Genomic DNA, 26492 nt, shown 5'->3' with positions numbered 1-26492 from the left:
ATCCCTCCCTGGTTTTGTTTATGTAGATTATAGTGAGCGGGCCCGATCACAATTATTACACGAATCAATGATTTCTCCCACCCCTACTGAAACGTGTGACCCAGATGTCCTGGTCACAGAAGGATAAATATTATGCGTGTCTACTTTGCTTATAACTAGGGCTGCAACTAACGATTATTTTGGTCTACTATCTGTCGATTATTTCTGTCACACCCTCCATCTCTGCTTCCTGTGGGCGCGGCTCCTTTTCCGGGCTCTTAGCAGACTTCTTAGCTTAACATAACAGACCGACAGTAAGTTTGGGGGAACTAATGGGATAACTGGTGGGGTTGCAACAAAAGTGCAACTAGGGCTAAAAACGCAATGAAATAAAATAATAATACATAATATATCCTTAGCAGACTTCTTAGCTTAACATCCCAGGGAACTAATGGGATAATTGGGGAAGTTGTTTGCTCCTGACAAGAGTCTCAAAGTCTGGGGTGATGGTAGACGAGCAACTCTGAGGTCATGCTCAATGTCCTCTGCTTTGTCTTCAGCTGGACCAGAGCTGAGAAGCCACTTTCACAAAGATAGGTAGTGCAAAAAAAATAAAAATCTGCGTCGACGAGTTTTTATGATCGTCGTCGATTATGTAGACTAATCGTTGCAGCCCTACTTATAACACAAGTGAGCTGGACGCTCTTTCCATCTGACTTGATGGTAACTCTGTAGGACTGTCTTTTGTCACTTTTAGAGTAACATAGGTCTGAACTTGAGTTGTAGAAAAACTTGTTACTCATGTCTTTCTGTGGTAGTTGGTAGTATTTCCGAAAAAATACACTGGGTCCATAGCCCGAAGTCTTGTGTAGTACATGTCCAAATTTAATAAAAGCCTGTTCAGAAATGAGTGATTAGGAGCGATTTTGGTTATAAAAAAAACTAAGCTGCAGAAAACGTGTTCCTCATTGACTCCAATGCATTCTGCGGAAATTTCTCTTCCTGTTTGCGCTCATGACTTTTCAGCTAGATCCCTGATTCCAGACTCATTGGTTACAACTAGGGATGGGCATTTTATTAAAAAAAATCCAGTTTATCGCATGATGTACTCGAGTAGTGATAGATTACTCTTGTCTTCTCTCCTCCTACAGCAAGTTGTTGACGCGCACACACACTCACACCCGCTGCTCGCAGTGCCCTCATTGCCCCTCCCCCTCACAGACCCATCTGTCAACATTCGCTCTGAAGATGGCAAGCATGCAGCTCCCCTTTTAACATCACTGAAGCATTAAACAAAATGGCCCAGTGAACTTTCACTTTAGTTTAATACACAGCATTGTCTAATGTTATCTAGCTGGCTAGCAACTGTAGCTAACTAATATGGGCTGTGCTGGCTGGCTACCTTAATTCGGAATAGAGTGGAGCTAACTGTACAAATCGATGTGATTGTTGGCTGAGACTGTATTTTGTACGGCTGGCTGTTATGGATTCGGGTAGCTAGCTGGCTGACAGTTCATAGTGCAGTAGCTGGCTGGCTGTTGTAATCTGTCAATCGATTACTCACGCCCATCCCTAGTTACAACCCTGTCCAATAATCTTCAAGATTGAATTGAATCTTCAAATGATTGACGGAGGTAGAGGCTCGGGAGTCGGGAGTGGTATTTGAAAAAATAGTCTGCCGTGTACTTCGGCGCACGCCTCTCATATCTGCATGTAACTCGAGAACCGCTGACCGGATTTTGGCAATCGATGGGCAACAAATGGGGATTTAATTCGATCTATATATTGTATTAAAAATATGCACACCCGAGCCGCTAGAGGTCGGCAAAGTGGCACGTCGTGCCAGTGGGCAAATCGTCCTCAAAAGGGGCCAGGCCATTGCATGTTAAGAGGTTAATATGTAGAAGACATTTGTAGGCTGGATCATCTCTACAGCACAGAATTTACACATGTACCATTTGGCGATTGCACTAGGGCCATGTTGTGGTTTAGATGAGATTCAGATTAATTGTTCAACCCTAATTAATTGATGGATGGTGTAATTTATCTTCAGCCACAGGTGTTGGTGGGGCGGCCAGGGGGGCCACCCACAGGCCTGCCTGCGACTTGAAGGGCAAGGTCACAGACATGGAAGTGAAGATCCTGACCTACCAGGGGAAATGGGCTCTCTCACAGAGGTGAATGATAAGCTGAAGGCTTCTACGGCCCAGACCTGGCAGATGGTCATCAAAACGGAGCTAGATGTTAAACTACTCCAGACCCAACTTCGGTAAACATCTGCATTTTGTAGCTTATTTTCACATTAGTTTCAAATGTATTATCATTATACAGCAGTACAACAAAAGTTTGGCATCCAACGAGTGCAAATAACCGTAAGGTGCAATAGTAATATAGAATGTACAGGTGATTAAACTGAGTATAAAATATATAAATTGGTGCTAATCTGATGTATTTACAGAGTTGTAGTATTAATATGTATAAATAAAGACACTATGGTATTTACAGAGTTGTAGTATTAATATGTATAAATAAAGACACTATGGTAGTATAAGTCATACTGACCAGCAGCGTAACTAGTAAATATATTGGGGATGGGTGTGAATAATCGATTACTTAATAGGCTCACTTAAGTGGTTTTTGAGGGTGCTCCATTCTTTAAATATTTTTTTTTATTTAGATTTGTTTGCCACCAAGTACCTGTTTGTGTGAAACGGAAAACTCTCTGAAATCCTGCGAGGTGTGAATAGTTGCAGGGAGCGATGGAGCATTGATAGTACACCTGTTGGGAGTGAAACGTTTGCTAACTTAGCATTATCCAAACGATAACAGCGGTTGGTGTTTTTGCGAAGATGGGGATAATCTGTTAACAGCAGCTAGTGTGGTCCAGGGGCGGATCTAGGATTGTAGGAGATCCGGGGCTTAGCCCAGATGGGCCCCCCCCTTTTTTTTTTTTACATTTTTTTTTTTTTTTTTATTTTGTGCAGGCAAGGGGTGGTTTGACAGATTGACAGATTTTTTTTGAATTTAATTAACCTGTACGTGCAATTTCCTGCAATATAGAGCCTTCAATCTTGACCAATAAAGCTGCTCTTTTCACTATAAAACTCAGTTAACCATAACGTAGTTATGGTTAGATTTATATATGGGGGGGGGATATATCATATTTTTCATATGATCAAAAAGTGGTGGAGCAAGACCATACCTTTGCTCCCCCAAGTTCAATAGTGGGAGAGCAGAGATGCTCCGAATGCTCTTATGGCCAGGCGTCTATGATTCACTGATACAAAGTAAAATAGTGCAGTGCAATAAAATAGTTAGTAAAATAGAATAAAATAATGCAATAGTGCATTGCAATAAAATAGTTATCATCGTATTTTTTCGGGAGGCCGGTAAGGAGTGCATTACAGTAGTCGAGTTGGCTTGAGATAAAGGCATGGATCTGGTTTTCAGCGTCCTTTTGATTTATAAATGGCCGTACTTTAGCTATGTTTCTAAGGTGGAAGAATTACGTTTTTGTCAACTTGTTGATTGTGATTTAAAGCTTAGATCTGAGTCTACCATAACACCAAGACTTAACTCACTTAAATACAGTTAGCAGCTGGATAGACCACAGATGGAAATTAGCTTCTGCTAAATCTGGTGCAAACATATTTTCATGTAACAATGATGAATTGTAAAAAAAAAAAACAAAAAAAAAAAAATCATTTTTTTATTTTTTTTTTATTTTTTTTAATTTTTTTTTAAATAGATTCGGGGCTTTTCAGAATACATCCGGGGCTTGAGCCCAGGTAGCCACCCCCTAGCTCCGCCCCTGGTGTGGTCCTTGTCCTGTTTCAGTCACAAAGAGGAGGAGCTACAGTCTCTGTTGGGGGTGAGGGAGCAGCTGCAGCAGGTGACAGGGGAAAGGGAGGAGCTTCAGCGAGGCAACACCAGCCTGAGGGAGCAACACCGGGTGCTTCAGACCCTAATAGGCAGCCTGGAGACAGAGCTCCACCATGTCAAGGTACAAGTCAAGTCAAGAGTTTTAATTGTCACGGCATACAGGTATACAATGAAATGCGGGTGGTCTTGCCCGCAACGATGTGCAATACAGTGGTACATATAATAGAATCAAAAGAAGAAACAACATTGTGCAGTAACAGGTAGCAGGTAACATGGAGTGACATCTCGGTATCTGTACATAGTTATTTACAGCGCATGTGTGACATGCTAGTTAGCTTTGGTAGTGCAATACACTGTTCCTGTTATTCTAATTTAAAGTGTCCTTTCCTTTGGCCATAAGTGTGCGTGTGTGCGACATGAGTGTGTGCCCGCTCATGTTAAAGTGTTAAGTGGCTGCTCGTGTGTGAGCGTGCACAGTGTGCGTGTCGTGTGTGTGTTCATGTGTGCTTGTGTGTGGACAGTTCAATGTTCTGAGCACTCAATGTACATTGTTCATGGCTCTGATGGCCTGGGGGAAGAAGCTGAGCCTAAGCCGCTCTGTCCTAGTAGCTGGGATTTGCAGGCGTCTGCCTGACCTCAGCAGCTGAAACAGGCTGTTATTGGGGTGGTGAGGGTCTTTCATTATCCTGCAGGCTCTGGATTTGCACCTCTTGTTGTATAGAACCTGCAGGGGGGGTAGTGCAATACCCGTGGTACGCTCGGCTGAGCGCACCACTTTCTGTAGGGCCTTCTTGTCCTGTGCCGTGCTGTTTCCATACCAGGCAGTGATGTTTCCGGTCAGGATGCTCTCTACAGCTCCTGAGTAGAAGGACTGGAGTATCTTCCCCGATACTCTGAACTTCCTTAACTGTCTCAGGTGGTAGAGACGCTGTTTCGCCTTCTTTACTACTGTGCCTATGTGTGTTGACCATGTCAGGTCCTCTGAGATGTGGACCCCCAGGTACTTGAAGCTGCTCACCCTGTCCACGGTAGCCCCGTTTATCATCAGTGGTGTGTGTGTCTCCTGCTGTCCTATAATCCACGATCAGTTCCTTGGTTTTGCCAATGTTCAGGAGCAGGCTGTTGTCCTGGCACCAGCGTTCCAGTACCTCAACCTCCTCCCGGTAGGCCTTCTCGTCGTTGTCCGAGATCAGCCCCACCACCACCGTGTCATCTGCGAACTTCACTATGGAGTTGGAGCTGAACTTGGCCACACAGTCGTGTGTGTAGAGTGAGTACAGCAGGGGGCTCAGAACACAGCCCTGGGGGGACCCGATGCTCAGGGTGATGGTGTTGGAGGTCTGACCCCCCACCCTGACCGCCTGGGGTCTTTCGCTCAGAAAGTCCAGTACCCAGGCGCTCAGGGCGGAGCTCAGACCTAGCTCGATCAGCTTGTCCACCAGTCTGGTGGGGACTATGGTGTTGAACGCTGAGCTGTAGTCAATGAACAACAGTCTCACATAGCCCCCCTTCTGACGGTCAAGGTGCGAGAGGGTGCTGTGCAGTACCTGGGAGACCGCGTCGTCGGTGGACCTGTTTGTCCTGTATGCAAATTGCATAGGGTCCATATCACTGGGGAGGGAGGCACAAATGTGGTCCTTGACCAGCCTCTCGAAACATTTCATGACCACAGAGGTGAGTGCCACCGGTCTGTAGTCATTTGGACATGCTGGGGAGGGTTTCTTCGGCACAGGGATGATGGTAGACCTCTTGAAGCAGGCAGGGACCACTGACTCCGCCAGTGATTGATTAAATATGGCGGTGAACACAGGGGCCAGCTGGTTGGCACAGGTCTTGAGTATACGTCCTGTTATGCCATCTGGGCCAGCAGCCTTCCTGGTGTTCACCTGCATAAATGCTCTTCTCACACTGTGTTCCGACAACGAGAGAGCGTCCCCCCCCCCTCGCGGTTGCCCCCCCCCCCTCCACAACAGCCGGCGCGCCAGTGACGTCACTAGCCGGAGAGCCAGCAGCGCCACTGTCTACACCAAACCGAGCGTAGAAGGTGTTGAGCTTGTCCGCGAGGGAGGCGTCGTCGCTCCCCATTGAGGGGGCGCTGACTTTATAGTCAGTTATTGTCTTCAGTCCCTGCCATAATCCTCTTGTGTCGTTTTGTGCCATTTGTGTCTCCAGTTTGTCAGCATATGTCCTCTTAGCAAGTTTGACAGCTTTGCGTAGAGTATAGACTGAAGCCTTATACTCCTCCATGTTTCCTGACTCTCTACCCAGGTTGTAGGCGGTGGTACGAGAGTTCAGAGCTGCTCTAATAGTGCTATCCACCCACGGTTTCTGGTTTGGGAAAATCCGCACCGTTTTCCTGAGGACAATACCATCAGCTATTGTTGTTATGTAGCACACCACTATGTCTGCTAGTTCACTGACGTCACTGGCGCTTCCTATGAACATATCCCAATCCGTGTCTGCAAGCACGTCCTTGAGCGTGGCCTCTGATTCGTCGGTCCACTTCTTTGTCTCACGTGACACGACGGCGTCACGTGATCTCTGTTGATATGCCGGAAATAGCAAGATGGAGTCATGATCGCTCGAGCTTGTGGACCCCGTTAATGGCGGAGCAGCTACTGCCTTGTAACCCGCTTTGAACGGGGAATAGCAGTGGTCGAGTGTGTTCTTCCCTCTGGTGGAGCAAGTGATGTGCTGAAAAAAGGACGGCATCACTTTCTTCAGGTTGGCCTGGTTGAAATCGCCGGCCACTACCATCGCTGCGTCTGGGTGTTTGATCTGGTGTCTGTTGAGATGATCGTGTAATTCGCCCAGCGCTTTGCCCGTATTCGCGTGTGGGGGAATATACACGGCAGTCATGACAACTGCTGTGAACTCCCTCGGGAGGTGAAACGGACGACATAGGATAGAAAGATGTTCCAAGTCCGGCGAACACGAGTTTGAGAGGACCTGCACCCCCTCGGGATTAACCCAGGAATTGTTCGTGATGAGGCAGACTCCGCCGCCGATGGTCTTTCCTGAGCCAGCCTTGCGATCTGCACGTAAGACTGTGAAGGCATCCGAGGGAGAGACGCTTTTGTCTGGGGTCGTCGACGTGAGCCATGTCTCTGTGAGACATATAATGTTGATGTCTCTCATCTCCCGTTGGAACCGGACCCTCGCTCTCAGATCATCCATCCTACCCTCCAACGAACGGGCATTCGCCAGAAAGATGGATGGAATTGCTGGGCGGTAAGCAGCTCTTTTTAGTCTCAATCTGATACAGGTACATACTTGTCCTTATCTGTCCTATTCCATGTGACTATTCATGTTTTCCCTGTGTTCACATGAATTTCTGTGCTGAAACGTGTTATTTATAAACTAATGCTCCTATTCAAATTGAGCAGATGACTTGCTTACAGCACAACATATAGGATGCATTGTGTTGCAGGGTGTCTGGCTGTCTGCGGTGTATTAAAGTATTGCATTTATAATTCTCAATTTAAGGCCTTTAAAGTGTGGTTGTGAAATTTGTATTACATTTAACTCTCTGTAGTATTAAAAAGGTATTACAATTCTTACATTTAACTTGTTGAAATCTGCAAATACCCTGTTCTATTCTGTCCTTTTCAGTCTGGACTGTTGTACCCATCACTAATAATAATGATGGTAATAAAAAAGTCAAGTCTGGCTTTATTGTTTTTACGAACATCCTAGGAAACATAGTGATTTTATTGGTTTCGAAAGCATGAAGATGCCGTCTGAAACGTGTATTTTAACCGGCTGTTTAAATCTCAGTCACGCATGAGTCACGCAAATGATCCAATTACAGAGTTAAGAAATTGTAAAACATCTTTAAGGGACCCCCATCTCTCCCTCCAGACCCGGATGTCTGTTCAGAGCTCGACCTTGTCAGACTTCCAGGCCACTCTAGCCGACACGAAGGCGGTGGTCTGTTCCATGGAGGACACGATGGCCCAGCAGAGGGACACGATCACCCAGCAGAGCGACGAGATCCACACCAGTGAGATGGCACGCCGCCTCCTCCACAACACCGTCCAGGAGCTCAAGGCAGGTTCACAAGACTAACACTGTACAAAATGAGGTAGAGGGGTAGTGCAAATCTTTTGGTAATAAATGGATCAAATATGGTAAAGCAGTGGTTCTCAACTGGTGGGTCGCATGGCCATTTAGAGTGAGTCGTGGATGTGTTGTTAAAAAAATAATTGGTCGTTTCCGCACCTCTGGTAGTCCAGTTGTTCCCCCCCCCCCCTCTGGTAGTCCAGTTGTTTCCCCCCCCATCTGGTAGTCCAGTTGTCTCCCCCCCCCCCCCCTCTGGTAGTCCAGTTGTTTCCCCCCCCCTCTGGTAGTCCAGTTGTCCCCCCCCCCCTCTGGTAGTCCAGTTGTTTCCCCCCCCCCCCTCTGGTAGTCCAGTTGTTTCCCCCCCCCGCGTCTGGTAGTCCAGTTGTTTCCCCCCCCCCCCTCTGGTAGTCCAGTTGTTCCCCCCCCCCCCCTCTGGTAGTCCAGTTGTCTCCCCCCCCCCCTCTGGTAGTCCAGTTGCCCCCCCCCCCCCTCTGGTAGTCCAGTTGTTCCCTCCCCCCTCTGGTAGTCCAGTTGTCTCCCCCCCCCCCCCCCCCCCTCTGGTAGTCCAGTTGTTCCCCCCCCCTCTGGTAGTCCAGTTGTTTCCCCCCCCTCTGGTAGTCCAGTAGTTCCCCCCCCCCCCCTCTCGTAGTCCAGTTGTCCGTCCGTCCGTCCGTCCGTCCGTCCGTCCGTCCGTCCGTCCGTCCCCGGTAGTCCAGTTTCAGTTTCCCCCTCCCTATGTTTTCAACAACCAAACGGGTGCCCGGCCCCTGACTAACCAGGTCTCTTGTCCCCTGCAGGGAAACATCAGGGTCTTTTGCAGAGTGCGCCCCGCAACGGCCGGGGGTCAGATGGACCACATCCAGCTGCCTGTCCATGACAACAAGGCCCTGAAGCTGGCCAAGACTGAGGAGGTGAGTCTCTACCCTGGCCAACGCTTCAAATGTATTGTCGTCATGCAGTACAACGAAGAGAAGTTGTTTGGCATCCAACCAGAGTACAAATATGTACATATACATACAAATATACATTGGTACTACAGAGTAATAGTGCTAATCAGATGTACAGAGTTGTAGTAACCTCTTAGTTAAACAATTGCCTAAAAGTACATACCCAAGTAAATTGAAGATTGTTCCCAGTGTCAGAAATATTGAGTATATGCTTCAGTAAATTGTAATGAACCAAAGGAGAATATAAATGATTTATTTTTTTCATATTTGACTGTGAATAACACCATGCTAACATTAAAAGTAAAAAAATTGCCACTGAGCTCGTCCAGCAGCCTCTTGAGATGAAGTAAAAATCTAAGCAAATTAACAAAGGGCAGATGATATGTGGTAGGTATATATATAGTGTGTGTATACAGCACTATTGTACATCAAGTCAAGTCAAGTCAAGAGTTTTAATTGTCACGGCATACAAGTATACAATGAAATGCGGGTGGTCTTGCCCGCGACGATGTGCAATACAGTGGTACAATCTTATAATAGAATCCAATAAAAAAACAACATTGTGCAATAAACAGGTAACAGGTAACATGTGTGACATCTCGGTATCTGTACATAGTATTTACAGAGCATATAGGACATGCTAGGTAGCTTTTGTAGTGCAATACACTGTTCCTGTTGTTATACTAATTTAAAGTGGCCTTTCCTCTTGGCCATAAGTGTGCGTGTGTGCGGCGTGAGTGTGTGCCCGCTCGTGTTAAAGTGGCTGCTAGTGTGTGAGCGTGCACAGCGTGCGTGTCGTGTGTGTGCTCGTGTGTGCTTGTGTGTGGATAGTTCAGTGGTCTGTGGCACTCAATGTTCATTGTTCAAGGCTCTGATGGCCTGGGGGAAGAAGCTGAGCCTAAGCCTCTCCGTCCTAGTAGCTGGGGTTCGCAGGCGTCTGCCTGACCTCAGCAGCTGGAACAGGCTGTTATTGGGGTGGTGGGGGTCTTTCATTATTCTGCAGGCTCTGGATTTGCACCTCTTGTTGTATAGAACCTGCAGGGGAGGTAGCGCAATACCCGTGGTACGCTCGGCTGAGCGCACCACTCTCTGTAGGGCCTTCTTGTCCTGTGCCGTGCTGTTTCCATACCAGGCAGTGATGTTTCCAGTCAAGATGCTCTCTACAGCTCCTGAGTAGAAGGACTGGAGTATCTTCCCCGATACTCTGAACTTCCTTAACTGTATCAGGTGGTAGAGGCGCTGCTTCGCTTTCTTTACTACTGTGTCTATGTGTGTTGACCATGTCAGATCCTCTGAGATGTGGACCCCCAGGTACTTAAAGCTGTTCACCCTGTCCATGGTAGCCCCGTTAATCATCAGTGGTGTGTGTGTCTCCTGCTGTCCTCTCCTATAATCCACGATCAGCTCCTTGGTTTTACCAATGTTCAGGAGCAGGCTGTTGTCCTGGCACCAGCGTTCCAGTACCTCAACCTCCTCCCGGTAGGCCTTCTCGTCGTTGTCCGAGATCAGCCCCACCACCACGTGTCATCTGCGAACTTCACTATAGAGTTGGAGCTGAACTTGGCCACACAATCGTGTGTGTAGAGTGAGTACAGCAGGGGGCTTAGAACACAGCCCTGGGGGGACCCGATGCTCAGGGTGATGGTGTTGGAGGTCTGACCCCCCACCCTGACCGCCTGGGGTCTTTCACTCAGAAAGTCCAGTACCCAGGCGCTCAGGGCGGAGCTCAGACCCAGCTCGATCAGCTTGTCCACCAGTCTGGTGGGGACTATGGTGTTGAACGCTGAGCTGTAGTCAATGAACAACAGTCTCACATAGCCCCCCTTCTGACGGTCAAGGTGGGAGAGAGTGCTGTGCAGTACCTGGGAGACCGCGTCGTCAGTGGACCTGTTTGTCCTGTATGCAAATTGCATAGGGTCCATATCACTGGGGAGGGAGGCACAAATGTGGTCCTTAACCAGCCTCTCGAAACATTTCATGACCACAGAGGTGAGTGCCACCGGTCTGTAGTCATTTGGACATGTTGGGGAGGGTTTCTTCGGTACAGGGATGATGGTAGACATCTTGAAGCAGGCAGGGACCACTGACTCCGCCAGGGATTGATTAAATATGGCGGTGAACACCGGGGCAAGCTGGTTGGCACAGGACTTAAGTATGCGTCCTGTTATACCATCTGGGCCAGCAGCCTTCCTGGTGTTCACCTGCATAAATGCTCTTCTCACACTGTGTTCCGACAACGAGAGAGTGCCCCCGCCCCCCCGCGGTTGCCCCCCCCCCCCCCCCCCCCCCCACCCCCCTCCACAACAGCCGGCGCGCCAGTGACGTCACTAACCAGAGGGCTAGCGGCGACACTGTCTACACCGAACCGAGCGTAGAAGGAGTTGAGTTTGTCCGCGAGAGAGGGGGCGCTGACTTTGTAGTCAGTTATTGTCTTCAGTCCCCGCCACAAGCCTCTTGTGTCGTTTTGTGCCATTTGTGTCTCCAGTTCATCAGCATATGTCCTCTTAGCAAGTTTAACAGCCTTGCGCAGAGTGTAGACTGAAGCCTTGTACCCAGGTTATAAGCCGTGGTGCGAGAGTTCAGGGCTGCTCTAATAGTACTGTCCACCCAAGGTTTCTGGTTTGGGAAAACCTGCACCTTTTTCGTGAGGACAATACTGTCAGCTACTGTTGTTATGTAGCTCACAACGGTATCAGCGTACTCGCTGACGTCACTGGCGCTTCCTTGAAACATACATGCTATCATACAGAGTTATATGGGTAGTTTAATCGGAGATAATAAATAGAGGGTGGTGTTCATGTGTGCATTGGCACAAATCTGGCATGTGGTGATTTCCATTTGAAGCGTCATCCTCCCGTCTTCTCCTCAGTCTCATGTGGGCCGGACAGGAGACACCCAGAAGAGCTACAGCTTCAGCTTCGACCGGGTGTTCAGCCCCACGGCTTCCCAGCAGGAGGTACACACACAGACATGACTTATCAAGACCATAATATACATTTCTTCTTAATTTTCATAATTTCATTGAGCTGCATTTAATACTTCCTGAAGTGTATCATAATGACATCACACATTCCAACTCTTTAAAGCCCCAATCTGTGTTTTGTGTGTTTAACCATGTAATTGGGTTATATCCTCTTGGTTTATTGATGGGAAATAAACTCTAGCAAAACATTTATGAATTGTGTATATAAAATGTTCTATCTCCACCCATTTGCTAGGCCATATACTAGGGTTGGGTAAGTTACTCAAGTACTTATCACTAAGTGCTCATTTGTGCCACTGAAACAAATCTTACTCTGAAATCCTGCGAGGCGTGAGTTGTTGCAGGAAAAAACACTAGTCAGCTGTGGAGCATCACAGCGAACCGTGAACACGTTGTTGTGTTAAACTAGTTTAGACTTACTAAAAGTTAAAATAGCGAGTTTTGTGTTTGCAGTTCCAAATTGTGCCAACATCATGTAGCGTTCATAGACTATTGATGCAGATTTCTCTAATGAAACCACCATGACTAATGGGCCAATACAATTGTATTCTCTCGGCTGTAGATCTCTTGTTTTCTGCTCCGTTCCCTCAGGTGTTTGAGGAGATATCTCAGCTGGTGCAGTCGGTGCTGGATGGCTACAATGTTTGCTGCTTCGCTTACGGTCAGACAAGCAGCGGGAAGACCTTCACCATGGAGGGAGGCGAGGCAGACGAGACCAGAGGAGTCATACCCAGAGCCGTGCGGCAGGTCTTCAAGGTGGTCCGGAGCCTCGAGGAGCAGGGCTGGGAGGTCAGTTGATGAGCTGGTTAGGTCTTTAAGACCACCTGGAGGAGCAGGGCTGGGAGGTCAGTTGATGAGCTGGTTAGGTCTTTAAGACCACCTGGAGGAGCAGGGCTGGGAGGTCAGTTGATGAGCTGGTTAGGTCTTTAAGACCATCTGGAGGAGCAGGGCTGGGAGGTCAGTTGATGAGCTGGTTAGGTCTTTAAGACCACCTGGAGGAGCAGGGCTGGGAGGTCAGTTGATGAGCTGGTTAGGTCTTTAAGACCACCTGGAGGAGCAGGGCTGGGAGGTCAGTTGATGAGCTGGTTAGGTCTTTAAGACCACCTGGAGGAGCAGGGCTGGGAGGTCAGTTGATGAGCTGGTTAGGTCTTTAAGACCACCTGGAGGAGCAGGGCTGGGAGGTCAGTTGATGAGCTGGTTAGGTCTTTAAGACTACCTGGAGGATCAGGGCTGGGAGGTCAGTTGATGAGCTGGTTAGGTCTTTAAGACCACCTGGAGGAGCAGGGCTGGGAGGTCAGTTGATGAGCTGGTTAGGTCTTTAAGACTACCTGGAGGAGCAGGGCTGGGAGATCAGTTGATGAGCTGGTTAGGTCTTTAAGACCACCTGGAGGAGCAGGGCTGGGAGGTCAGTTGATGAGCTGGTTAAGTCTTTAAGACCACCTGGAGGAGCAGGGCTGGGAGGTCAGATGATGAGCTGATTATGTCTTTAAGACCACCTGTTAGAGACCACCAACTATTGTCTCCCTTGTATGGGACCACAAAAATGTATGGCATGCCCTGCATGAACACATCAGAATTCAGGGCCAACACAGTAAATAACAGTTGATTGTACACTTGTTCAAGTCATTTACATTATGGAATTTATAGATGCTGTTAATTTGGTTGCTGGTTGTAGGGATATATATATATATACAATGTGTGGCTTGCTTCTCATCCTATATCAAATATTGTCACCTACATGGCTAGATGATGATGATGATGATTATATAGATATTAATATTGGATGGTTGTAGGGCATACTATATATATTGGGTTGTAGGGCTATTTATATATTTCCAAAGGTAATTTGACTAACGGTCCTCTACAACGCTCGCATGGGCCAGTAATTTATGAAACCTTTCCAAGTGAAGACTAACTAGATCGGATGGATCGTTGGAGCTGGTTGACTTAATGTCTTTGTCACAATCACTGATCCCGGATCACCTTAAATGTAAATAAGATGTGTAAAAGACCAGACTACTTTTCGTTAGGGCTGGGCGATTAATCAATTTTCAAAAAAAAAAAATTCAAGAGTCACCTTATTTTACAAAAAGTGATGTTTGGTTATTTGCACCTTATTAATCCCAATAGGGAAATTCATTCTTGTTTGATTATCAAGAGGCACCTTTTCATTTTTAAGTAACGTTTGGTGAAAAAGCAAGTTGTTGCACTATTAATCCCAATAGGGACATTTATCTTTGTTTGATCAAGAGTAACCTATATATAATTTTTTTTTTCCAAGTGAAGATTGGTGAAAGTTAGGTTTGCACTTCAATCCCAATAGGGAGATTCATCTTGGTTTTGTGTCAAAGGTTATTTGAATGATTTCCTTGGTGTTTTTAGTTAAAAAAATCTATATATATATATTTATATAGAAATCTCCCAGCCTTACATTTTTTCTTTTTTTTTGTAACTGTCCCCCATGTTGTTGTCGTCTTCAGTACAGCTTCACTGCCAGCTTTGTGGAGATCTACAACGAAGCCCTCCGCGACCTCCTCTACACCGGCAAGGCCAAGGAGAGGCCGGAGTATGAGATCCGCAAGTCTGTCACCAACGAGATCTCCATGACCAACCTCGACTACAGGAGCGTCACCACAGAGGACCAGGTACACGGATCTCGGAGGATGAAGGAGCCGGTTAACCCTTTCACTGCCACACTACAGAAGGTTAACCCTTTACTATCACACTACCGACGGTAGTGTGATAGTAAAGGGTTAACAGTTTGGTAGTGTGGCAGTGAAACCTGTGTATTGTCGCAGTGAAAGGGTTAACCCAGGAAACTTGAGGCGTATATACTGTAAATATTCTTTATTGATCCCCTTGGGGAAATTCTGGCATCATAGCAGTAGGGGGAGGTACAGGTATGGGAAGGGTAATGGTAGAAAAACATAAAATTAGGAACTATATAATTAACTCTGAATATGAGAAACAAATTGTAAACAATATTATTATATAATTAAATGGTATACACAAGAGGTACCCTAATTGGTATGTTATTTGTATTTTTATACCATGGACCATTATCCAGATTTAGTACATTGTGTGTGTATTTTGTTTAGGGCTGTCCTCCATAAAGAAATTATTTTGAGTTAGTTGATCGAGCTTGTAAAATTGTCTTTCCTACATGCTCCCTTTTCAAGAAATTACTCGTTCAGCTTAAAGGCATAAAAAAACCTGACCAATTAAGCCCAACGGGCCCGGTACAGGGCAGAGATTCATATCGCGCCATAAATCGATCAATACGGAACGTATTAATTAATGTTGCGTAACTCTGTCAAAGCGGCAATAAACGTGTGTATTTTCAGCACTACATTTGTTTACATGATTTTAAGCCCTAGCCATATTATCTTTTTTTTTAATCGCCTAAAAATATACATAAGTAAATGGAAGACTTCATACTTCAAATTGCATGTGTCCGGATGGCAAAATTCAGTACTCATCTACAAAATCATCTGCCCTTTATTTATATTTCTTTGTACACCTGATCTCAAGAAGGTGCTGAATGAGCTCAGTCAGTGGCGTCTTTTTCACATCTGGTCAATGTTAGCATGGTGTCAAAGATGAGAGAGAAAAAGAAAATGTATATTCTCCTTGTTACTATAGGCTTGAGTAAATTGTAATGAACCAGACGCAATATTTCTGACACTGGTAATTACATTCCCTGAGGTCCTTAGATGCCAAGAACATGCAAATGGACCTTATGTGGAGCAATCTTCCATTTACTTAGGTAGTTTATTTTTAGGTGAATTTTCTGAAAATATAGCTAGGGCCTAAGAGGTTAATTGATTAAGAAGCTGTAGCCATAATTCCCTAAAAGGGTAGATTAAATGTAGTGTTGTCGTGCAGCACAAGCACAGTACAACGAAAAGAAGTTTGGCATCCAACCAGAGTGCAAATGTAACTGTAAAGTGTGAATACAATGTACAGGTGATTCAACTGATATATACATTTAAATGGTGCATTTATCCAAAGCACTTTACAATAAAAAATCCTCTTCACCCAAATTAGTACTACTGAGTAATAGTGCTAATTACATTTACTGTATGTACAACAGAGTTGTATTATTAAATGTGTACAGGTATAAAGACACTGGTAGTAAGTCATACTGGCCAGCAATGTAACTAAGAGATATCTATAGATGTGAAAAAAGGATTATATGCAGCAATGTACAGACTGATGTGGATATATATATATATATATATATATATATATATATATATATATATATATATATATATATATATATATATATATATATATATATATATATATATATATATATATATATATATATATATATATATCAGTGCTGTGCTGTCAATCGATTAAAATATTTAATCACATGATTGTCCATAGTTATTTTCTTAAAAAAGGATTATATGCAGCAATGTACAGACTGATGTGGATATATATATTAGTGCTGTCAATCGATTAAAATATTTAATCACATGATTTTCCATAGTTATTTTCTTATCTAATCAACACGAGTCAACAAATGCTTGCTTTATGCAGCCATTTAACACAAAAGGATGACCCTCATGCATTACAAATTTGCATCAAATTCAAAACGGAGTGATGCACAAAATAACTTAAAAGAAAATAATAATTTACAACCATGAATAAAGTGCATGAAATAATAGGGGAACGAAATGTTAGGAACTTGTTACATTCACCCACACAAGGGCTGAGGACTCACCCCCCGCCCCCCCCCCCTCTCTCTCTCTCGCACACACTCTCCCAGCTCTCTTTCTCTCGCCCCTTCCTCATCTCTCACACACACTTTGAGTCAGAAACAAACGTAGTAGCACAGGGCTGTACAATGCTACGAGGGCATAGCATATTGCCCCTAAAAATAGCCTGTGCTAGTAGTGAGAAATATTTGGGGGCACCCTTGCTAGTACTGATTTCAACCCTTTCATTCGTATTTCACTCCTTTTTTTCAAGGAATTTAAACATTGCGAACTAATCTTGTTGGCCGTTTTCTATATGTATTCTCTCTTGCCGTCTGCCCGAGGAGCGGGGCTATTACTTACACTCACACATACGGGTACTTGAGAGGTGCTGTCCGTGCTGAAGCAGAGCTCATCATAGCGGAGAGAACGAAATGTTCGAAAAAAAACATTCATAGCGCGACTTGTGTAACATTAAGTTACACTGTTATCGTTAGCAAGCTAAGCATGCATAGCATGACCGGTGTAACGTTAAGGAACTTGTGTTCCGTGGGGAAAGACCGGTCATCACTGCATACAACTTGGTTGAATCCAATATCCATTCAGAAACTTTGTATTATGAAATAATTCTGGGATGTATTTCCCTATGCCTTGTTTGGTGCAAGTTCAGCTGACACTGTTGACACGCCCACTATGCAAAGCATCATGCATCACTCAACTCATCACTCAACTCATGGAAAATATATCATCAGGCTATTTATCTCTACTAATAAAATGGAGTATTGAGCCGTTTTTAACAGTGGGGTATTAGGTGGGACATTCTGATTTAAGAACTTGACTGCTTGTATTAATTGATAAAAAAAGAAGCCATGTGCAGTAATATAGTTATATAAAAGAATAATAAGCAATGTTGATTATGTTAATAAAAAGAAAAAAGATTCTGTGCCTCTAGTGAAAAAGCTTAGCGTACAGCCCTGTATCAATAATACACCTGAGTGAAGTCTAGTAAAGTTAATCGTGAGTTAAAAAAAATAGTGGCGTCAATAGAATCGTGCGTTAACTTTGACAGCCTTAATATATATAATCAGTGTAAGTATATGGGTGGACTATAGTATGAGGTAGGTAGATGGGTATAAATTGATCCGTTTTTTCGTATACTACACATCCTTCTCACCCCCTCCTGTCTGCCAGGTGTACAACCTGATCGCACTGGTCAATCGGAGCCGCTCCACGGCGAGGACCAACGTGAACGAGCACTCCTCCCGCTCGCACTCCATCTTCAAGCTGGGCGGCATGTCAGCAGGGACGTCAAGTGCAAGTGTAAGTATCTATTTTATTTGTATTTATTTCGCACCGTTTCAGCAAAACGGTAAAAAATTGAAAACATTGACCATGACAAAGTGTATATAAAGGTGCTGAGTAAAGGCAAGAGACCCATGCGGGCATATACAGGGCCTCAACTCATTAAATCATTGAATAAAAAAAAGTTAAGTGAAATAAGTTCATAACACTTTTTCATAATAACTAACATTAATATTAGTCTAAACAAATTAAGTGACATTAATGGTTTTATGAGATTGAAGCTATTCATTTAACAATGTATATTTAAGCTTGGATTTGAGTGATGAAATGGATGAGCAATCTTTGTTGGATGAGGGTTTTGAATTCCAAATTGTAGGAGCTCTAAATCTTATACTGAACTGACCTAATGTTGTGCGGAAGAAATTATGATTATTATTTGATTGCCTTGTTGGATATGAATGAATACTGGAGTTTGATATGGAAAACAATAGGAAATAAATCTAAATTAAAAGTGCAGTTGAACATAAATACATATCAAAGATTGATAGTATTTTAAGTTGTTTAAAAAGAGGAGCAGATGGTTCATAGAAGTAGTGGCAAGCCTTATCCTTCATTTGACTACAGTGCTGCTACAGGTAATGATTATATTCTACGTATTTCTAACATCAATGCCCTGGTTACTCATTATCGCATGTTATGTCATTAACAGGATTTATAAAAAAAAAGTCTAAAAGTACAGTCATGGGTTACATTCACATGGCAAGCCTTGGTGCTCAATTTATTTCTCGGGTCAGATTCCAGTGTGAACTGGTCACTGCTCCTGAACTGACCGCATGTGCAAATGAACAATAAAGAAGATGGGATGTAAACATGGTCAGCTAATTAAAACGCATCTGACCTGTATCTGATTCAGGACCACATATGAAAGTGGCACAATAGAAAATATTAGATTCCATGTCATTTGTGCTGTTCACTGTTTTGAAGAAGAGAAAAATAACCCTCTTACACTCCGCACTATTCCTAATTATACTAACATACAGTACACTAGCACCCAAGTCTTAACACTTTGATGAACATGCTGATAGAGTTGTACCCTTCCTACTGATTTGTCGTACAGTAAGTCGCTTTGGATAAAAGCAGCCATAGTATCAGGCTGGAATGGCCACTTGGCACAAATGGAGCATAGCGTTTATTTCCACTGGGGCTAAACAGGGTTTGCACTCGTGGTGCTTTAGTAACTTTAGACAACAGCATCTACCCAGTGGCTTTCCCTTTTATTGTGTTCCAAACTATTGCTATCAATGATTTTCACTGTATCTCGCTCTGTTTGTAGCCTCTCTGTGCCTGGTGGACTTGGCTGGCAGTGAGCGTGTGGACAAGAGTCTGTCACAGGGGGACCGGTTCAAAGAGATGACGGCCATCAACGGCTCCCTCACCAACCTGGGCATGGTCATCCATGCCCTGGCCAACAAGGTGAGACCACATCCTGCCCTGTACTGAGGTCGAGAGGTCCTGCCACCCCAGCATTTAAAACCCTGTACTGAGGTCGAAAGGTCCTGCTTGTAAAGTCAACTCTTGCTTTCCACTCCAAAGGACATAAGGAAACAACTCCAAGTTCCAACTCCAAGTCACTTTTTATTTTCAACTTTTCAACAGTTTTAGTTGCAGTTGATTCTTGACTGGTTGGTTCTTCATATAGGTTGAAAACCTTCGAAAACAAAGAAAAAGGTTTTAACAATGCAATAAACATAAACAATAAACAACAATAACCATCTTTTCAAACCAATAAGTTCTTTTTAAACATGGTTGATTTTAAACATTAAATATATATTTTAAATAATCAAACGTCTTTTAACGATAGTGTTTACACAATGAATGCCAAAATGTAAAGTATTAAATTACCTTATAAAGTCGACATTTTAACACAGTCTTAAATTAACTCGACATTTTAACCCAATTATTAAAGTAATTTTCAATGAATCATTTCTGAATTGTAACCTTTAATAAATGATTCAAGTTAGTAAACATTTGATTCAAGTCAAGTAAACATTTGGTATTTTAAATTGAATAAGTGAAGAAATATAGCTAAACTTTAAGCTTGTAGATCAGCTCTGATTGAACAAGGCATTTTAAACCTTTAAACATGAGTTGTCGACCTTTTTAGTAGTCTTTCAAATTCTTAAATCATTTTAACATTTCTAACTTGGTCTTAACTTGTAAAGATACTTTTAAACATAAATGAAAACCAACTCTCAAGCAAGTGAATGTGTAGACTGAAACAGTTGGAGCTACTAAACACACAATTGAATTAGCCTGATTTTAACCACATTTAAGCAGAAGTATAAATAAACAGTAGAATAAGTAGAACATAACCGACCATTGGCGTCTTTGGGGGTAGAGCTCCTTGGGTCGACCTTCAGCTTGCTTTGTTTGTTTGTTCTGTGAGTGTCTCCACCACCTTCAGCTTGCTTTGTTTGCTTGTTCTGTGAGTGTCTCCACCACCAGCCTTTAACCCTTAGAAGTCTAACCTAAATAGCTCCTCCTCCTGAGAATTTCCCCCTTTTTTTTTGTTACATAATATAAAATTACAGATTCATACCTTCAAAATAAGCCATCAATTGTCAAATTTGAGACGATAGTTTTCAATCAATGTCCTATCAAACATTCTGGTAAAATCCTAACACCTTTTCAGTATAGGACTTTGAACTAGATCCAAGTTCATTCAGCTATCTGATGAGAGAACTACACTCCCAGAATTCAATGTGATCATTGTCACTAGCACCATTTCACACCTGAGCAAAGGCCCAGTCATTCCTTTGTTATTCCAGTGAATGGACCCAGCAGGAGGCCTAGCCTGTGTGTGTTTCTGTGTGTGTGTGTGTCTGTGTCTGTATCTACAGTACTGTACCATATCAAAAAAAAATAAGCAAACTAGACTAGATGTAAATGTAATGTGTAAATGTGTAAATGTAAATGTGTGTGTGTGTCTGTCTAATGATTTTGAATAGACTAAGCCTAGCTAGTAGCTAATGTTAGATTTCTGAGAAAGTAAACTATCATCTAACAAAATAACACAATAGCTATGCTAAGAACTGTATTACATCGGTTTAAAAAGTATTATAATGATAAAACAATTGCTAGCACTATTATATTGCTATAGCATCGCAATAGCTTGAATTTCTTCACCTCCTGGGGTAAAAAAAGATAGTGAGAAGGCTTTTGATAAAACTGAACTCTTTTACATGATGCATTTAGCGAATGAGACAGTATTAGTTATTTTGTTAAGCTTGTTGATACATTACATTACAATATTTTACATTTCGTTCCATAATAGCAAAGCTGTAGTCTGATTTACCATCTAAATGTGTTTACTTAAGTGTACATATTATATGAATATTCAAATGATATATATTTTGAAAACACACACACACACACACACACACACACACACACACACACACACACACACACACACACACACACACACACACACACACACACACACACACACACACACACACACACACACCTTAAATGTCAGGCACATGGACAGTGGACTATGAGGTGTAATGCACAGTGAGCCTTTAGATATGTTGTGGTCTTTATAGCTGGATCAGGACTGAGCAGCCAGAATGGATGGCTTTTCCATGAAAACCCAGCCGATTCTCTTACAGAAGGTAGGCTGCCTTGATGGAAACAGACATGTGGGTTGTTAGAAACTGCACTGGGCCAAATGGGCATCAGGATCTACCAGATTATTAACACTTGTGACTAAATAGCTCCTCCTCATGAGAATTTCCCCCTTTTTTTGTTACATAATATAAAATTACAGATTCATACCTTCAAAATAAGCCATCAATTGTCAAATTTGAGACGATAGTTTTCAATCAATGTCCTATCAAACATTCTGGTACAGTCATTACAAATTTGCCATAGAAACTGTGCATTGGGGGAGGTTGGGTAGGTGGGGTGGGGCTGTACATTGGAGGTGGGGGGGTTGGGTAGGGGGGGGGGACACTGTACATTGGAGTACTGACATACATTTGACATGGAAACTGTACATTGGAGGAGGTTGGGTAGGTGGGGTGGGGTTGGGTGGGGCTGTACATTGGAATAGCCATGCTTGGTCTTTATTGTACAACTGGGTTAGGACATTTGTAGGGGCCAGTTTTGAATTGCAGTCTCCCGTAGGTGTTCTTTGAGAGTGTTTTTGAAGGTGGGTAGTGATTTACATTCCTTTACAGCTTTGGGTAGGGCGTTCCACATTGTTGTGGCATAATTGCGAAACGTGTTTAGTCCCTTGTTTGAGCCGAATCTGGGTTTTACATGATTTGTGATTTACATGACTCAGACCGGGAGTAGTCTCAGAGAGGGAGATACAGAGGAGAGATGGAGGGAGAGAGAGGGAGATAGGGAGATATAGATAGAGAGAGGGAGAGAGAGAGGGAGAGAGATATATATAGGTTAGAAAGCAACCTGGGTTCTCAGACAGACAGACAGACAGACAGACAGACAGACAGACAGACAGACAGAGAGAGAGAGAAAGAGAGAGAGAGAGAGAGAGAGAGGCGACGTCATCTTTCCTTCACAAAGCGCATCGAACGCTGTCAACTAAAGCACCGTGTTTACTACAGCGCGCGGGTGACCAAAACACCAAACGCGTCACACAGTAGCCAGAACCTGGGTTCTCAGACAGAGAGAGAGAGAGAGAGAAAGCTCCCGTCTGGTAGAGATTTGGGCTCTACTGAGCCTACCTTTCTAGTTGAAACGTTGCAATTTTTACATCATGCGTAAGCTGTCAACTAGCGAGATGCGTTGTACTTGTTACAGAGCTGGTTACAGAGCTGGTCCACACTGCTATTATGAAATGACCCGAAATGTATGTAATTTTGTCAACTAAAGCGGTCCGTGTTTAATAATAATAATAATAATGACTTGGATTTATATAGCGCGACAGCGCGGATGAGCAAACTCGTCACACAGCAGCCAGTGATCATTCATACCTCGTATACACAGACGCACTCTGCCATACAGTAGTTAATGTTAAATAAAGCCCATTTGAATTGAGAGAGAGCGAGAGTGTGTGTATGTGTATGTAAGCTTTTTTTTTTTTTATCTGAGAGAATGTCCGCGAATGTCCTCAGACTCCTCACGCAGGAGAGGAGAAACGACTGCAAAAAGTCGAGTCCCGTGGATATTATTGCAACAGATAATTCATACATTATTATGTTTAGAATTTGGATGGGGGGGTAGGCTCTGATACCAGTCTCACGCCTCTGCGGGGGTGTAAGTGTAACACCTATTCACAGCGCACACGCCGCTATTGTGTGTGTGCGCGCGTCCATGTATGTGCGTTTCGTGACGCGATTGTAGTTCTTATCGCAAATGGAGATTATTACAATCATGCCATCTAGCAAGAATTAAACGTATTTACAATTCGTATTAGGTTTAGCAAGTTGGGGGACGTATACCTTACATGTCAAAGCACTAGAAATGGCAATTTTTCTATTTTTATCGATTTCTGAAAAGATGTCCTTTTTGAGCATTTAAGAGGGATTCTAATTTCTTTTGTTGTCCGCCGACGGGTTCCAAGCTCCAGTGTGACCCCTAAGGGTTAACAGCTGTTCAATCAGCCAACGGCAGCCATCTTGCAGCTGATGCACTCTGGGAGATGTAGTTGGTAGTTGTCTGAGGTGTCTTGACATGCTCCACTCATGAGTTTTAACTCAACACCTCCCACTTGAGCTCCTGGGTTCTTAACCACAGAGGTCACTCAAGTCCTTCACGCCTCTGTTGTTCTTCAGTAGGAAGTAGAATGACCAGCCGTCTGACATCTCGATGCAGAATTGTGGCCGGGATTTTGGTTTTCACTATTTGATTTTGTGGGCTTTCCTTTGTCATTTGCTTTCGTGATGGGGACAGGATAGCTGGGAAAGGTCCTCACCAGCACATCTCTTACGATGCCTTTGCGGTCAGCGTTGACACTGACTACTCTAGCCAGCTTGTACTGTCCTCTCAGGGCATTTTGGTCAGCCAACCAGACCACATCTCCAACAGCAACATTTCGCTCTTTGGTGTGCCATTTGTTCCTTATGAACAAATTAGGACCGGCCAATTGGCTCCATTTCTTCCAGAACTTGCTGACTTCTGCCTGAATATTCTGAAGTCTTTTGTATGGGTAGCCATCAAACTGAAAGTCTCCAGGGTCACCTTTAGGATGGGCACGTCCTAAAAGCAGAGAGTTTGGAGTGATGTACTCTATGCAGTCTTCCCTGCTTTGAGTTCTTGCATCGATGGGTCTCTCATTAGCAAGGTTGGCTGTCATGAAGAGAAACGTTTGGAATTCTCCCCATGTGAAAACACCTTCTCCACCAAGGTTGCTTAAGGCCCGCTTCACTATTCTGACAGCTGCCTCTGCTGCACCGTTCCTGTGGGGAGAGTCTGCGGGGTGGATCTTCCACGACCATTCTGTGCCATGTTTGGCAGCTCTTCCTTCAAGTTCAGGCCTGTTCAGTTGGTCAAGGAATTTGTAAAGCTTTTCCAGAGCAGGCTTGGCTCCCACAAAGTTAGAGCCAGGGTCTGACCAGAGTTTCCTGGGGTGTCATCTCAGCGAAGTGAACCTTTGATAGGCGAGCAGGAATCCTTCGGATGACTGGTCACTCACCACTTCAGTGTGCATGGCTCGGGAAGCCATGCAGCAGAAGACGATTCCCCATACCTTGAGTCTGGTCCTCTTTTTGACCTCATCCTTCACTTCATAGGGGCCGAACAGGTCCATGGTGGTGAATTCAAAGGGTGCAGCTGGGCCTGTTCGCTCTGGAGGCAGGTCAGCCATGATTTGTTGACACTGTTTTACATTGTTCTTTCTGCAAACGACACAGCTGTCAACCACCCTCTTGGCAAGTTTCCGGCCTTTTATCACCCAAGCCTTTTTCCTCATGCGAAGAAGGGTTCCTGCTACTCCCTCATGGTTTGCTTTGTGGGATTCTTGTGCCAGCAATGTAGACACCCACGATTCAAAAGGTAAGACTGGCACTGCAGTCTTCACTTCGTTGAACATCTGGATTCTGCCTCCACAAAGTAGGAGTCCAGAGTTCACGTCTTTGTATACTGCCAATCTGCTTAGAGTCGTCTCTGGGAAGGCTATAGCTTCTTGAGCAGCGAGGAAAAGGTCTTCAGATGCGGTCAATTTCTTTTACAGTCAACCCAGCTTGTTTGGGTGATGCCTCCCACTTTGACTGCCCTGGCACCTGGCACTTCCTCTCTAGCCACTGCTTGACAGCTCGATAGACCCAGGCGATGACTCTCACCAGTTTGGACAGGTTGCTGAATCTTCTTATTTCCACAAGATCTTTGACCCAGCCAGTGGGCTTCCTTCTTAGAGGAGTTGGCATTTCCTTTTGACTTTCCTGTGTGGTCAGAGGGTCGTCTTCCTGCGGACTGATTTTAGCTTGAGCTCGTGTGATTGCAGCTGAAAATGCCTTCCTTTGGAGTCTGTTTACGCTCTCCCTGGCCTGGGCAGCTACCTCTCCAGCTGATTTAATGGGCCACTCCTCCACTGGCCACTTCAGGAAATCTGGTCCATTTTGCCAGGTGGAATCCTCTTTTAAATCTTCAGGAGTGCCTCCTCTTGTAATGATGTCAGCTATGTTCAGACCTCCACGGATCCACCACCAGTCCTGCACTGGTGCAGTCTTTTGGATTTCACCCACTCTGTTGGCAAAGAAGCTTTGGTACCCATAACTGTCTCTCTGGATTGCCCCAAGGACCGTCTGACTGTCCAGCAGATGGAACCATCTTCATTCGAGCATGCTTTTCCACATACTTCCTGATTCTGGCTGCGAAGACTGCTCCACAGATCTCAGCTTTTACAGCTTCTCCCTTTTGATCCAGAGGTGTCAGTTTGGCTTTTGATTCCACGAACCGAACTTCAATGCCATGACATGTTTCCCACCTTAAGTACATCACAGCTCCAAAGGTTTTGTCACTTCCATCAGAGAATGTGATGCCCCAAGGGTTTCCTTTCCAGTCAGCTGGTGTGAGGCTTCTGTAGAATTTCACCTGACCAAGCTGTACATATTCTTCAAAAAGCTGTATGGCTTCTTCTCTGATGCTTTCCGAGAGTGGTTTGTCCCAGGTTTCTTGGGTCAGCTTGCCACCTCCTCCCTCTTGGAATGCCTTTCTGACAAGAATTGCTCCCTTCTGCTTGACCGGTGCTACTAGGCCAATTGGGTCGTACAGCCCGGCTACTTGGCTTAAGAGAGCCCTTCTAGTCAGTGGGTTTGGTGTTTCGGTTCTCACCTCTTCTTTGAGGAGATCTTTGCCAACTCTCATTTTCTTCTTTCTTTTGGAAAAGTTAACAGAGGTCAACATGTAGAGCTTGTCTTCGTCCACTTGGTAGCCGATGCCTAGAGCTTTGTTGTCTTCTTCCCTCATTTGATTTGGGAGAATGAAGGTTTTCCCTTGTTCCTCTTTTAGGACTTCCTTCTCTGTTCCTTTCCTCCCACTTTGCCCTGACCGGACCCATGGTTTGAGGAAGAAGCCTCCAGCTCCCAAAATCTCTTCAACTTTTGCAGTGATTTTGTCGAGTTGATCCAGGTTATTGTGGGAGGTCAAGAGGTCGTCCAC

At 44.4% G+C, this 26492-nt stretch overlaps 1 protein-coding gene across 1 annotated transcript in view; it reads left to right on the top strand.

The window, feature by feature from the left end:
- Nucleotides 1-2138: 2138 nt before the first annotated feature.
- The window catches only part of LOC311231667 (carboxy-terminal kinesin 2-like), a gene marked incomplete at both ends in the record, with an annotated part of 48375 nt that continues 24021 nt past the window's right edge, over nt 2139-26492 (top strand). Inside the window, 10 exon segments of the mRNA XM_084318295.1 lie at nt 2139-2248; nt 3817-3982; nt 7723-7911; nt 8721-8834; nt 11740-11826; nt 12445-12642; nt 14334-14498; nt 17754-17859; nt 17862-17882; nt 19198-19337. Of these exon segments, the coding sequence (XP_084174421.1) occupies nt 2139-2248; nt 3817-3982; nt 7723-7911; nt 8721-8834; nt 11740-11826; nt 12445-12642; nt 14334-14498; nt 17754-17859; nt 17862-17882; nt 19198-19337 (1296 nt within the window).

Source organism: Notolepis coatsorum (assembly GCF_963971535.1).
Source record: "Notolepis coatsorum genome assembly, chromosome: 7".
Lineage (NCBI taxonomy): Eukaryota > Metazoa > Chordata > Actinopteri > Aulopiformes > Paralepididae > Notolepis > Notolepis coatsorum.
Note: the sequence above shows the minus strand (reverse complement) of the source record. Positions and strands in the feature narration are given on the sequence as shown.